At 34.9% G+C, this 13,815-nt stretch overlaps 1 protein-coding gene across 2 annotated transcripts; it reads left to right on the top strand.

Moving 5' to 3' along the window:
* The first annotated feature begins 180 nt into the window (after nucleotides 1-180).
* On the top strand, nucleotides 181-12,712 carry LOC121330451. 2 transcript variants are annotated; one of them, XM_041276976.1, is made up of 22 exons: nucleotides 181-556; nucleotides 1,169-1,451; nucleotides 2,237-3,492; nucleotides 3,851-3,925; nucleotides 4,418-4,559; nucleotides 5,160-5,290; nucleotides 5,373-5,432; nucleotides 5,657-5,790; nucleotides 6,346-6,508; nucleotides 6,968-7,095; nucleotides 7,486-7,656; nucleotides 8,315-8,441; nucleotides 8,674-8,780; nucleotides 9,376-9,605; nucleotides 9,680-9,833; nucleotides 10,037-10,210; nucleotides 10,293-10,396; nucleotides 10,703-10,846; nucleotides 10,945-11,040; nucleotides 11,275-11,389; nucleotides 11,639-11,756; nucleotides 11,959-12,712. In XM_041276976.1, exons 2-22 carry the CDS (start codon nucleotides 1,172-1,174, stop codon nucleotides 12,094-12,096), a joined length of 4,047 nt encoding a protein of 1,348 aa, XP_041132910.1. In that variant the 5' UTR covers nucleotides 181-556; nucleotides 1,169-1,171; the 3' UTR covers nucleotides 12,097-12,712. The 2 variants fall into 2 exon arrangements, with proteins under 2 accessions (XP_041132910.1, XP_041132911.1); XM_041276977.1 differs by having other exon boundaries at nucleotides 11,278-11,389; nucleotides 11,959-12,711.
* Nucleotides 12,713-13,815: the final 1,103 nt, after the last annotated feature.

Genomic DNA, 13,815 nt, shown 5'->3' on the forward strand with positions numbered 1-13,815 from the left:
CAATAAAATTGCCCTTTTGTAAAGAAATTTGAATGGGACAGAATGAATTACTTTTGTACTGTTCAGTGGCCCAGACACTTTTTAAATGTTTCGATTTTAGTCTAAAACGCCAAAAAGCACCAACAAAAGCAACTGTATTATGGAAAGAGTCTTTAACCTAGCAAACTGTCTACATTTTCTGAGTGATTTAATTTTAAGAAAGGATAAACTGCCTAGTATTCGGCTCGTCCACAGTAAAGCGTAGCTTCATACGTTCACCATGGCAACCTAGCTCCGCCCGCTCTACCTGAATTATCTCGGAACAGGCGACCAGTGTCATCTGTATTATTTATTAAAATCCAATCCCCCAAAACGCATTTCCTTTGTAACGACTTACAGCACAAGTAATTGTTATTCTTTTACATACATTACATAAGTCAGTGAGTTACCCGGCGGACTAGAGGTTTTTTTTTTTTTTTGTGATTTACAGAAGTGTGAGGTTGAGGGACGAGGTTGCTAACGACTGAACTGGAAATCTTTGAATGGCAATGTAGATTTGCTGCACAAGAACACAGTCGTAAGTATTTACATTTGAAAGGGTTTTTGTGTTGTTTGAGTGGCGTTGATTGGTAATTGCTCTGAAAATGTTAAGTCATTCAGTGTGGAGCAGTGGCCTAAAAACATTAGTTGTACTAACTGTAAAACCTCACTTTAGGAAAACAAATGAAAAAAGTATGGCACAGTGCTGTTTCAGATATCAGCATCTATAAAGAAAACAAACGACAAAAAATAGAAAGCCAGGTATATGTGTTGTACTTTACAGCTTCCAGTCCTACACATAGGTGATGAAAGTGGAGACGGCTAGAGCAATGCCACGTAGATAATCTTACATGAAGATAAAGAATAAAAAAAAATGCAATTGGGTAAAATAAACATATAAGAGGCTGGACGAACTGGGATCATACTGTAATTGTTTTTAAAAAAAATGAATGAACTATTTTAATATTGCCATTCAATGGGGCTGCTGAAAAAAGCCTCCATGCTTGTGCTCTTGACACTATACTGTAGGTTATGTAAAGTGATTTATGCATACACATTTTCATGGAAATTAGACTATTCTAGTGCACAAACACTGATCTGATCACTTGCATTACAATGAATCACTGAACTTTTTTTTTCCTGTTTCTAGGGAATGGATCACTTAGAGGCTTCCTCAGATCTAGACACATCTGATGAACTGTCAGAGGACTGTGAGATAACTTTTGAAAGAGGTGTATTGAGTGGAGACCTAGAGGAAGATGGTGATTGCCAAGAACGACCAGGGTCTTTACTGTGGGAGAAATCATTTGAACAAAATATATTTGTTGACATTGAGGATGATGGTAGCTTCCATTTCAGGGACCTGCAGGATTCCTTCACTTTTCAGCTATCTCAGGATTCAGCTGAAGACACCAGTCTTAATTCAATTGGAGGTGAGTATCATTTGATTAAACTAGTTAACTGTGTATTTCCTTACTCACATTTCATTTATTATATCATTATTATTATTATTATTATTATTATTATTGTAACTTACTGGTAAATAGTGTGTGTTTATAGTTTATATCAATTATCTCAAAGATTGTTCTAATTTTTCAAGTCCTCAACAACAGTTTTTCACATTACAATGTTTGCAAATCTGTTAGCTTCAATTCTGTTGTAATTCCATGTAATATGTAATGGGATAATGAGACTGTACTGTGGGCCTAACTTGATCAATACAATACTGTACAAAACTGTATTGCATGGGAGATCCAGCAGAGTTTAAAGCTTGGTAAAGACAACACAAATAGCATTTTAATAAATAGTGTTTTAATGTTAAATATGTTGTGTTTACCTTACGTGTGTGTGTGTGTGTTTAAATGCAATTACCACAATGCAATTTTTTTTTTTTTTTTTTTTTTTTTTATTTTGCTTGGGTGTACACTGCCTTACGAGAGAATTTAACAAGTCATTTAATAATGAACTGTAACATTACACTCTACATTGCTATCAATATGTTTAACCTTAAGCGTTGCTCAATTATATATGAGGATAACAATGCTCTTTGTATTTCTTTTTCAATAAAGTCCAAGTATTCAGAAGCAGCCCTAAAAATACATTCAATGACCACATTTTCAGAATCTTTTAACCCTTGCACAGTAATTTATTTATTTATTTATTTATTGGTATTGACCTCAAACATCAGTGTAACACAAATTTTTCTTTATTTGCCCAGAACATATGGAAGAGTTAGATTATTATGGAAACATTCAAGACAAAACAACTTCTGAAAGCAGTTTTGAGATCCACAATGTACATGGTACTAAAAGTAGTATAACCAGAATATCTGAGCAGAGACACAACACTGTGGAAGATCTACCACTTCACACTCCAGATCTTCTTGTAGACACGAGTGATGAAGAACAAGAAGACCTTCCTTATGATGACAACTATGATAGTAATAATAAAGCTATCACCACTAACTCTAATATGGATGACTACAGGATACCACCAGCTATATCAAGCAATCTCTTTACAGGCCATCTGTCTAATATACGAGATGCTGGTGAAACCAACAAGAATACAAATGAGTTTTCTTTTCCTGTTTGTGAATCTAGATGTGAAACAGATAACAATGAAAATGAAATTGACACTATTTCTGAAGCTACCAAAGTTCCCCTCAAAAACGATCACCGGCTTAGTACCTCTTCTCCTGAGCTCAACTGTTTTGAAGGATCTCAGACAGGGATTCCAGAGGTTTTACTTCGGCATTTCTCTGAGGAAAACTTATTTAGTTCAAGTAAATACATTGAAGCAGAGACCATGCCTGAGACTTCTTTTACTGAAAGTGTTGAAACCGAAACAGTGCTAAACCGATTTAAATCTAACCATAATTCGCCCAAACATAATGAAGGGAAAAGGCTGCTGGGAAAAGACCTAAGTAAAGTTACAGAGGTAAAAACTGACCCCAGTGAGCAGCGTGAAGAAGAAGATACCTCAAACAATCAGACAGTACTTTACACTGAGTCTCAGAAAACAGAAGAAATCTCAAGTGCTGAAAGCAGTAATACAGAAACTCAGGATGAAGTATCAGATCAGTTAAACGGTCCAGATAGTCCCGAAATTATAGACAATGAAGGGAACCAAAGCCAAAAATCTCTGTTTGGGAGAGCAGGCTATTGTAATGAAATCAAATATGGACAAGGTCAGGTTCACTACCCTCTTCCTGACTTTTCCAAAGTGGCCCCAAAAATTAAGATCCCAAAGGGAAACAGTGCTACAAATTTGAACAACTCAACGCCTGGCATTAAGAGGACAGAGTCCTCCCCAAGCTTGTTAAGCAATTCTACCACCTCTTTGAAATCAGCTGTGGATGTAGTGAAAGAGGTTCTAGACGCCATACAGCCACACGAAACACCCTTTGATTTCAGAGACCAACAAAAGAGACAATACAACCCAAAACAGAACCCAGAACTTGTTCAGCATTTACAGGTAACTTAAATAATTGGTGATAATCCATAGAAAACCACACCTTGGGGATTTTGCAGTTTACCTATGCACTTACTATACTGTAGTTTACTGTTTTTATGTGTATGTGTGTTTTTTTTGTTTGTTTTGTTTTTTTTTAACTATCCTTTACAGCACTTTTGCTGTTCTTTTACTTAAATGTACAAATATTGCAATTTAAAATGTTTGTTTTGTCTTTGTTCACAATGCTATGATATACATGTATTAAGATGTGCAGTTTTGAGACAACATATGATTTAGATAACCCTTAAGTATCATAGTACAAGTTCTTTCTTACTTGACTGTGTACATTATTCATCCCAATTTCATGTTTTTGGTTTAGGATGAATATGACAAATTATTAACAAAATACGCTGAAGCAGAAAACTTAATTGATCAGATGAGACTAGGTGCTAAAGTAAGTGCAAACCTACAATCTATGTAAGCGATAAACAACGGTAAGTGGTGAATGGGGGAATAATCCACTGCTTTGAGGACCGTTAGGCACAAGGAACTTGGTTATTTGAACACTAAATCAACATGTTGAGAACTTTGCAAATCCATAATTTTCTGACTAATCCCTAGTTCTGTGGTTTCTTTGACAAATCAACAGTTTTCAGTAAAACTGGAAAAATATTTAATTAAAGGGCAAAAGGCTGACTTCATAGAATTTTTTTATATTTTGAAAAAAAAAAAAAACAGTTATGTGACCATAATAAAATGGTTAAAAATACAAGTTTTAAAGGAATGAAATAGCTTTGGAAAATATGGTAATTCTTAAAAATGGAATTTAAACAGAATGATTTATTTTAATATAATACCACACTATATAATGTGTTATGCTTATCAAAGTAGAGAAGCATTCTATGTCCTTTGGAGATTTATATAACATTGATTTTGTTATTAACAGATTCCCCTGCTCTCTGATTTTCCAAAACCAATTGAAAACATTGACTCTGGAGTTATGCCTCCTCATGCTAATATCACAACCTTCAGGATTGCATATCCAACCACAGCTCAATTAGGATCCACACCAAGATCACCTCTTACAGGTACATTAAAGACTTTTTTGTGGATTCGCTTTTGTATATAATTAAACTGATGATAAACTTAGGTACCTTAAAGTGATAGTACTTATGCAATTAATTTGGAAATAGGTACCTTTAGTAACAATGAGGACATTTTATGATTTATTAGTGTAACTACATAAATAAACCCTGAAAGCAGTAATTTAAGGGCTTCCAAATGGGAAAAGGCAAGTTTAATACAAGACAACAATGCGATAATAGAAAAGGGGTTTGTTTCTATCAGTAAGTGCATTTTAGCCTTATAATGCATATTATACTTTATCATCCAGAACTATTAAACACTCAATTGTGCTACATTTAGAAATATAAAAGAAGCTTAATAAATTCAATGACAAACGTTTCGACTAGAAGTCTTTTTCAGTGTCTTCAAGCTTCTTTTAGTATTTCTAAATAATAGACTTTAAGAAAAAATATATTTTCAGTCAGCACCTCCTCTACTAGGAACTTTAACATTGCTCAGTTGAGTAATTTAAAAAATACTGTTTAGATATTAGGTGGCATGGTAAATGAGTTGCTTTGTACAGCAAATACAGTTAATACATATCTGTTGTATGAACTTGTTAGGATCAACAATGGACATTCGAGATACTGTAGTGCCGAACAATAATGATGGAGACACAACTCACCAGGAGCCAACCGAGGGAGAAAAGATGACTCAGGCACTAAAAGAAATGATAGACCAGTTTACAGCAAAGGTAATTCCAGGCAGTTTACATTTGCAAGAGTTGACAATACCGACAGCCACTACTTAGCTAAAATATCATTTGTCTTCACTAGGTGGATGAGTTCAAAAGCTGTCTTAGCTCAGGCACATTAACAGTGGAAGAACAGCAAGAGGTAAATCATAAGCTTTTCTGATTTTATAACCTGTTTTTTCCAGACAAATGCATTTTTTAAATGCAGTGCTCGCTTTTATATGGCAACCCTTTACAGCAATATGGTCGTGGTTTTCATCCCAGTTTTATGCCATACCCAAAATGTAGTTTTACTCTGTAACGTTGAACAAATAATTCAAATGCATGTGATCACATTGTTTTAAGCTAATCATTTTATTTTGACAGATTTTTAAGAGTATGATGGATGCCCAGGATAAATTAGAAAGGGGTTACATCTCCCAAAAAGATGGACATCGTGCTCTTGAACTTCGAAATTACATGGGCGAGACTGAAAACATAGGGGAGTTTGATCCTGAGAGGTAGGATAGATACCATAACGAAAACCCTATTGAGTATACTGTTGAAAATGAGCATGGGGCAATAGTTACTAATAGTTTGCAATGATTACAAATTCACCTTTTTAATAAAAGGACATTGCAGTGTTATAGGGGTCATGGTTTATATACTGTCAAAATGGCAGTATATAGCTTATAGCCAACACTGTAATGTACACTGTATTAAGTTAATGATCTTCACAGGGATTTGCACTATACATGTGAAATATGTAACCTTTTACATAAAGCATATCAAATGTATTATTTTAATTGAATACAAGATTTATATGAACATATTTTTATACTATATGTTATTGGTACAGTAGGTTTGGCCAGTATGACTACATTTTAGCCTTGTCCTATGTGTTTCGTGTTACTTTACATACCCATCTTGTAATTACTTAACATTTTTTGTTCTCCATTCAGTGTGAAAAGCAAAACTTGTTTTCTTTAGCAGTTTCAAAATATTAATAGTACTGAGCATCATTTTCACCAGTTTGGGATAATCTTCTCTTATACTGTATGTACACATTTGAAAAGGCAGGTGGAAGGGGAGATATTTAAAATAGGAATGTGCCTTGAAGACCTCAAAGAGCAAATTGATGAAAATGTGTGCAATCAACCTTCCCTGCCAGCATTCACCACATCAAACCCTTTGCCATCAGCTGTGCCCATCTCCTCATCCCATACACGATTGCATGAGGTAAACCATACAGCCTTCCCAAATTGGTATTACAGATGTAACAGCTTGGAAAACATAATGGTTCTCATTGATAGCAGTCAGATTTCTATAACCCTGTAACCCATATAAAATCCCTCCAATTAAAATGTTGAAACAGTTGTACCAGAAAAAAAAACAAAAACAATCAGAAGCCCTTTGTAGGCATTTTATTTTCAAAAGTCCATTTGCAATCCAAGTTGCAGGGCTTCAGAAGTCATTTTATGTTATGCTACATGTACATTTCACATATGTACAGCCTGCTAGAAAAATGGGCTAAGAGGGAGGACATAAACTGTAGGTTTATCACATATTCCTAAAAAAGATATATAATATGTTAGGCTACACTATACATGCAATATGTTTTTTTTTAATGATTTTTAGTATTTAGTAAGAGAAGATTCCTTTATGTTAGTAAAGCGTGTGTTTTTTCTATTTTGACAGAGGCCAAGTCTTTATCAGTCTTCAGAAGACTGTAGAATGTTGGAGAAGGAAGTAAGGTCAGTCAGTGAGGATAATGATCAAATACTATGTACTGCTCATCTCAACACTGAACAGGTTCATAGTCAACGGTAAATATCCACCTCAGATTGCTGCACTGTGGCCTCTGACATGTTTAAATTCTACATTGGACTGATGTGTTCAATCAGCTGAATAAATGTGTCTTTTTTTGTAATTTAATGTCATATGAGTAGCTTTGGTTAAGATAGTGAACAAGGTCAATACAAGTGATTCAGACTGAAAAGTTATTATTATTATTATTATTATTATTACTACATGGGTTTAACAAAGATTCTATGCAATAGGTATAAAAGACAGGAGTTGGATAACATTATATTCATGTGTTGCCACCTGACTCGTGCCTCTGCTTCTTTGGGCTATCGTGTTTCGGAAAGTCTGTAACTTGAACAGTATAGTTTGCAGCTTGTCTGCTACCCATGTGCTGTATATTCACCCTCCAGGTATTTCTGTGAAAGTTCTGATATGTCACAGGAAAGTTTGGATGTTACTTTGTATGAGGATGACAGTTGTAATCCATCTGCAGCAACAGTAAAAGCAAAAGATATCGTCTATAATGGAATATCTACAGAACCAAGGCATACCCAGGAAAGCAGACTGCAGACTCCTGAACTGTAAGTGCAATAAGTTTTTAAATGTTTTATTTTGTACAAATGATACAGTGAGAGTGTGAGACCATCCTTCTTGTTGCCTGTGTATACAGAAGTGCTCATTTCACACCACCTTAAATGTTTTGAAAATGAGTCCCTTGAGATGCAACTTAATACAGTCATATAAACCACCAAAGCATTGAACTGGACAGAGTCTCCACAGCTATTTCCAGGACAGTATATTCTGTTTGTTTTTTGTTTTCTTTTTTAACAGATCTCAGGGTCTATTCAAAAGAGGCAGATCTAAATACAAGCTTTTAAGTCATTCAAATATGTCCCATTTTGTTTCAAGGTTACTAAATCAAACATATACTGGTCACTGTATATTTCTGTAAAATGCCAGAAAGGACCGACTACAATGCTTAGAACACGTCCACACTGTAACTCGTTTGGCTTCAATAATAAGTATTAGCACCATTGTAAAATCAATTAAAAAATAAAATATACGTGACAAAACTTACAAAAGAAATGGTAAAATTCAAGTTACATCTTACTAGTTTGTGACGTTAATAGTGTTTCCATGGTGTATATTTATCACTTAAGCTAAATCTTTATGGATAATAACTGCCAGTCCATGATACATATACTTATATTGGCCGTGTTTTTTTTCTTATCATTTTAGCCAACCTCTCATTTGCTTGTCAGAGACTTTGTCTTGCAGTGCTGCTTTGGAAGGTCTTCCTCACTCATCATGTAATCTGTCTGTAAAGCTACATGGCAGCTCATTTCAACAACCAGATTCACTGGAGGTAGAGAATTGCAATTTTCTTCTTCTGGGAATCTTATGACACTTTAAATATTTAATGATACTGTTAAGCTGTATGTATTTGCTGAGGAGCATGTTTTGAAAGAAAGGAATTCTTTCCAAAAATCCAACCATTTAAAAAATGTACAGCAGGAGTGCGTGAGACAGCCATTCTTGTTTGTGTTTTTAACGTGATCATTTCACACCTTCTCAAATGTTTTATTTTGCACCGACAGCAGAGAATATTGACCCCTGAAACAGACAGTGGCTTTGGAGGTTCTGTGGCTTGTCGCCCAGCCACAGCAGTGTTTCAAACACACTCTTATCAGACAGCTACAGAGAGGTAAGTCAGCCACTGCAGGTTTGATGACATTGGTCACCCATTGTTAAATACAGATTTGAGTCTCTCGCCAGGAGAAACATTACAAATCTCTTCAAAAATAGCACATTTATAATATTTGAACTACAGGTGGTGCCAAGTAGAAATCCCATTTTACTTTTAACAAACATACTGTTTCAGGGAGTAAAGAAATTACAGGCACACACCCCTAGTGGTCATTTATTCCACCTTGTTCAGACTTGAACAGAGACATTCCCAAAGGAAAAAACTGCTGCATATCTGTGAGTGCAGATGATTAGGAAGACATATTTTTAACTGTGCCCATGATAACTAAATGTGTAAACCACATTAAGAACTGTTAGCAAATAGCAATAGTAACTTTGAGTTCGAGCATGTAAAAATAGATTTCACCAAATGTAATTGCATTACCTTGCATTTTATTTCAACATGTGCTTGCAGCCTAGCTAAATTATTAATAAAACACTTCCCTAGATAATACAGTAATCTCTTTAATAAATAAAGGCAGTTCCAGCTAGAATCTGCCTGTGTGGGGTGCATAGTTGAAACGTCAGTTGACATGACTCTCCTGTTTTACAAGGTTCATGTTTCCAGTCCTTACGAAGAAACAGTCTCCTACCATGAAAACGACCAGGTCTTGCAGCTCAGCTAGTGATGTGTCATCCTCCTGCACAGAGATGGATAACACAAGACCCACAGATTCCCAAGGGTGGAACGATGCTCTTGGATTGGCTGATCTGTCTGGTGGAAGCACAGTGGGCCACTGGACTCACAGTGTTGTGAGTGACAGTAATCCCACTGAAGAGCAAGGTAAATTACATCAAATAAAAAGTTTCTACTTATGAACGATCCATTGTTAGAAAATTGCTACCTTTCTTTTTTAGGAAGGATTGCACAACTATCTAGTCATCTCATAGATGAAAGTTCAGACGATCATCTCTTGTTACCCACACCATGGCATTGTAGCCCTCCTGTCCCAACACTGGGTAACGTGACCTCTACTGCGGATAAGGATTCCCACCCATGTGCTTTTCAGAAGTAAGTGGATAACATTGCTTTTAAACTGCAGTTTTTATTGACTAGCTTTACAGGTCAAAGAAAGGACTTGCTACTTCTACAGATGAGCGAGTAAAGCAATTAAACAGTTTTAATAAAACCTCATGGTAATATGTATATATGTGTCATTTTTTATTTAAACAAATTACTTGATTCTGGATATAATTATTTTGATATTTTCACAGTGAAGCAATTCTAGCTCTTCAGTCTGAAGTATCAAGGCTGAAGAAAGAACTGGAGAAAAGTTTGTCTAGTCTGCCTCAGAGATCCAAGAGAATGGACGTCGCTAACTCCAGTCACAAACAAGAGAAGAGATATAGCACAAGTTCACAGTCGCACAATAGGGTTGCTTCTTGCAGGTATAAAAACACTCTGACATTATACATACAGTGTAGAAGACTAGAATAGTATACTGGATTATTTTCCTTGTTTCTTTTTTAGTGGAAGGAAGCATATGCAGTACAGAAACAAGAAAGTGTTCACCATCAATAGGGATTTAAGTTCTCAGAAAGTGGATGACTGGATTTCATCAGATCTGGAACCAAGTGGGTATTACAGAAAATGTTGCAATTAGTGTTACAGATACACCAGAAATGTATTTAAAAGGGACATTTTAACTTTAAAAATAATCAATTGTGCATCCCCGTGTGAAAAGAAATGGTTGATAATGTGTCTGTACTTTCGTAACTGTTTTATTCTTTGTTTGCAAGTTTATTCTGTAACAGTTAATTTGTCATACAATAATAACAAGTGGGCGACTGATGTGAGTTTTGTTTTTTCTACCCATCAAACCTCTGCTAGATCAATCGACTAAACCTCTCAATCCTGTCTTCTGTTTTTCTCTTTTTAAGGTACTGATAGTGAAGGCTCTTCACATTCTTTCTCACCATCTGTGTCACACCCCTTGCATTACAAAGCTGACAGAAAGAGTTACAGAAGACCTAACCGCTCTGAAGAACGTGAAGATTCATGTCTAATTAAACACCAGTCAACAGGTATACTGTAGCCCCCATCTTTCTATCTTTATTATTTGTAGTAATCTCAGTTTTTGTGAAAAGTGCCTAGGTTTATGTATTCGCATCTTGTTTTTTAGATGATTATACTTTCAGCAGCCGACGACGAAAACACTCAAGTGCATCAATAAACAGTCAGTCCTACTTGCGTAACAGTGAAAGTCGTCACTCATCATGTAAGTAAAAATTATGGCTGGTGTTGATTTAGATAATTGATTAATCAGCACACCTGTTAAATATTGTGAGCTGTTTTATTATTGAAATGTTACTAAATGATGTGCAACTAGTAACATGACAATACAATGAACTGTACTAATGTGAAAACATTAATGAGTATAGATATAATATCTTTATTCAAAGCTTCAAGGTTTGCTTTTTCTAATTTGTTACCTCCACTATTTACTGTAAAGCAGCAGATGATCTGAATAGTGTTTCTAAAGAGAAGAATGTACATCAGTGCAGAAGAAACACAAACAAGATTGTATCACATGGCAATACTGGATCAATCTGCAGTTTGTCACTAAGGTAACTATTAAAGAAAAACAAACAAAAAAACACCACTGTACAGCAGCTACAAAAAACCATTAACAGTTAGCCTTACTGGTACCCAGTAGAAAACCTAGTCGTACTGCCCTCTTCCAATCTGAACTGCTTTGTCATCTCTACTAGAACTGAATACAATGGCTATGATTAAATCAAAACTATTGCCCTGCTGTGGCCTTGTTATTCTCAATGCTATGTATTATTTTCATATTTTTTTTGCTCTTACCACAGCTACATGGTACAGCAGTCTTTAGTCCCACACAATAGAAGAGGCTCCACCCAATCAGACTCAGCCCTTCTTACCAGTAGAATCTATCCAAGGAGATCAACAGCTACCACTGACCTTAATGTAAGTTTCCAGAGCAGTCTATATATGGTCAGTGCATTTCAATTGTCACATTGTACTTATTTTTTGTTTAATAATTGTATTTCATAAAATGCATTATGGTACCAGATCAAAGTTCCCTGAATATTTATCTTTTTAAAATAATTTTTTTTTTCACCTTCTGTTCAAACCAGAAATAAAATATAAAACTGTATTCCTTCTGTAGGGTGCACATTTACACAAAACATTAGACAGAGCCATAGAGGCTGCACAAACCTTGAAGAGAACCACAGACAGAATGGCAAAAACTCTTTCAGCTGATTTCGCCAAAGCCGAGTCATACAGAAAAATGCATGGGCTGTAATCATTGATCAGTACAGTAAATGCAGGCTGGGCAAGTAATCAGCAAGAATGAAAGACACAGACATTCCAGCTTTCAGACCCTGGCTGTGCCGAGGACTTCACAGCACACCTCATCCGTGAAGGTCCCCAACACACAAGACGCAACATCTCTAGCTTCTCCTTGGCTTGTTGTAACTTGCATTCAATTAAAAAATACACAATAAAAATGTGTTGAACTGGATATAATCCCTCCTTACTGTTATTTACTGGATGGAAAATATTAGTTTTAGTCTGTATATTTTACAGATAATTTTATCAGTATTCTTCAGTCTATATACTTTTAAAACCTGTTACAGAAAAAAGCCCTCTGCCACAAGTTGTGGAACATTTTAGACACTTAACATTCCATCCTTTTGAACAGGTATTGCATAAAAAAGGAAATTATGTTGTGCAACTTTTGGTCCACCCTGTTTAGTTCTACACCAAATGTATTGCAACCTTCTTTTAGATTGCGGTGAATGTGTTACAAAATTGTTATTTTTTTTCGTTGTTTCATTTACTGTATTTATGTTTTGAGTTCTCAAAGAATGTATTAGCAGATGTTTTGTTAAAATAATATAAATTCTAAACAGTACTATTGAAATCTAATGTAATTAATGAAACAGTTATATTGATTATTCTTACAAATTAATACCAAATGTACAGTATTTATAAATCTAATTACAGTACTTTAATCACTTTATACCATTCATGTTTGTTGTGTCTAAATGAAGTAATTACACTTGTCATGGTGTTTGAGTCTTATTCTTTATCGAATCCATAAATGACTAACTTACAAATAAAGTAGCAAGATACCTGTACATTTCCATTGCTTTTCTAAAAAGTGAAGCATTATTTATTTTTTTAAACTGAATTACATAATAGATACTTAAAACTTCTGCCGCCTTGAATTCAAATTACTTAACTGAACTGGAAATTACTTAATTATAAAAACAAGTGTGGTATGTAGTACTACATGGCCATTATGTTAAATAACTTATTACAATGTAATTTGTTCTTATAACAAAAGATCAAATTTGGTCAACGTGAGCTCAATTCTGAGAACCTAGATTAAGAATTTTCATACAACGTGTCATCACAATTGGATGACCAGTTCCAAAGATACTGGTGCTGGTAATTTGGTTATTAGTGGTAGTAACATTGGGACAGAAAGTTTACAAAATGTATACACCAGAGGGAGCAAATGCTCCATTAAAAGCTTGTCAGTTTGTATTACTCATAGGCAAGCCAGCTGCTGAAAAAGAGGAGTACCCAGTTTACCAATATAAAACTATTTAATAAATTCTGTACTTATTATAAACCTTATTTCCTGAAAAATTATTTGAATCAAAGTAACGTAACAGAATACAGGTATGTATACACACAGTCCGGTTTATTATAATTACGGCTTCTGATTTTTGGTGTTACCCGCTGACTTCTACTCTCTTTTAAAAATGCAATTGATACTTGTTAAGCCTTTCGTGTATCTCAATCACAACTGGGCAACGTAATAGTAAAATTGATTTAATTTACGGGGGTTTTCTATGAAACAAATAAACAGGCTTTTAAATCACAAGTCTTACTATTTAATTTCAAAGTAGAAGCCATTCCTCTCTATTAATGTAAATACTCACGCAGAACAATTGTGTGTCCAGCATAAAACACTATTTTTCATTATATCTAATAAAGATTATTAACATGT

This window comes from Polyodon spathula, chromosome 18 (genome assembly GCF_017654505.1).
Source record: "Polyodon spathula isolate WHYD16114869_AA chromosome 18, ASM1765450v1, whole genome shotgun sequence".
NCBI lineage: Eukaryota > Metazoa > Chordata > Actinopteri > Acipenseriformes > Polyodontidae > Polyodon > Polyodon spathula.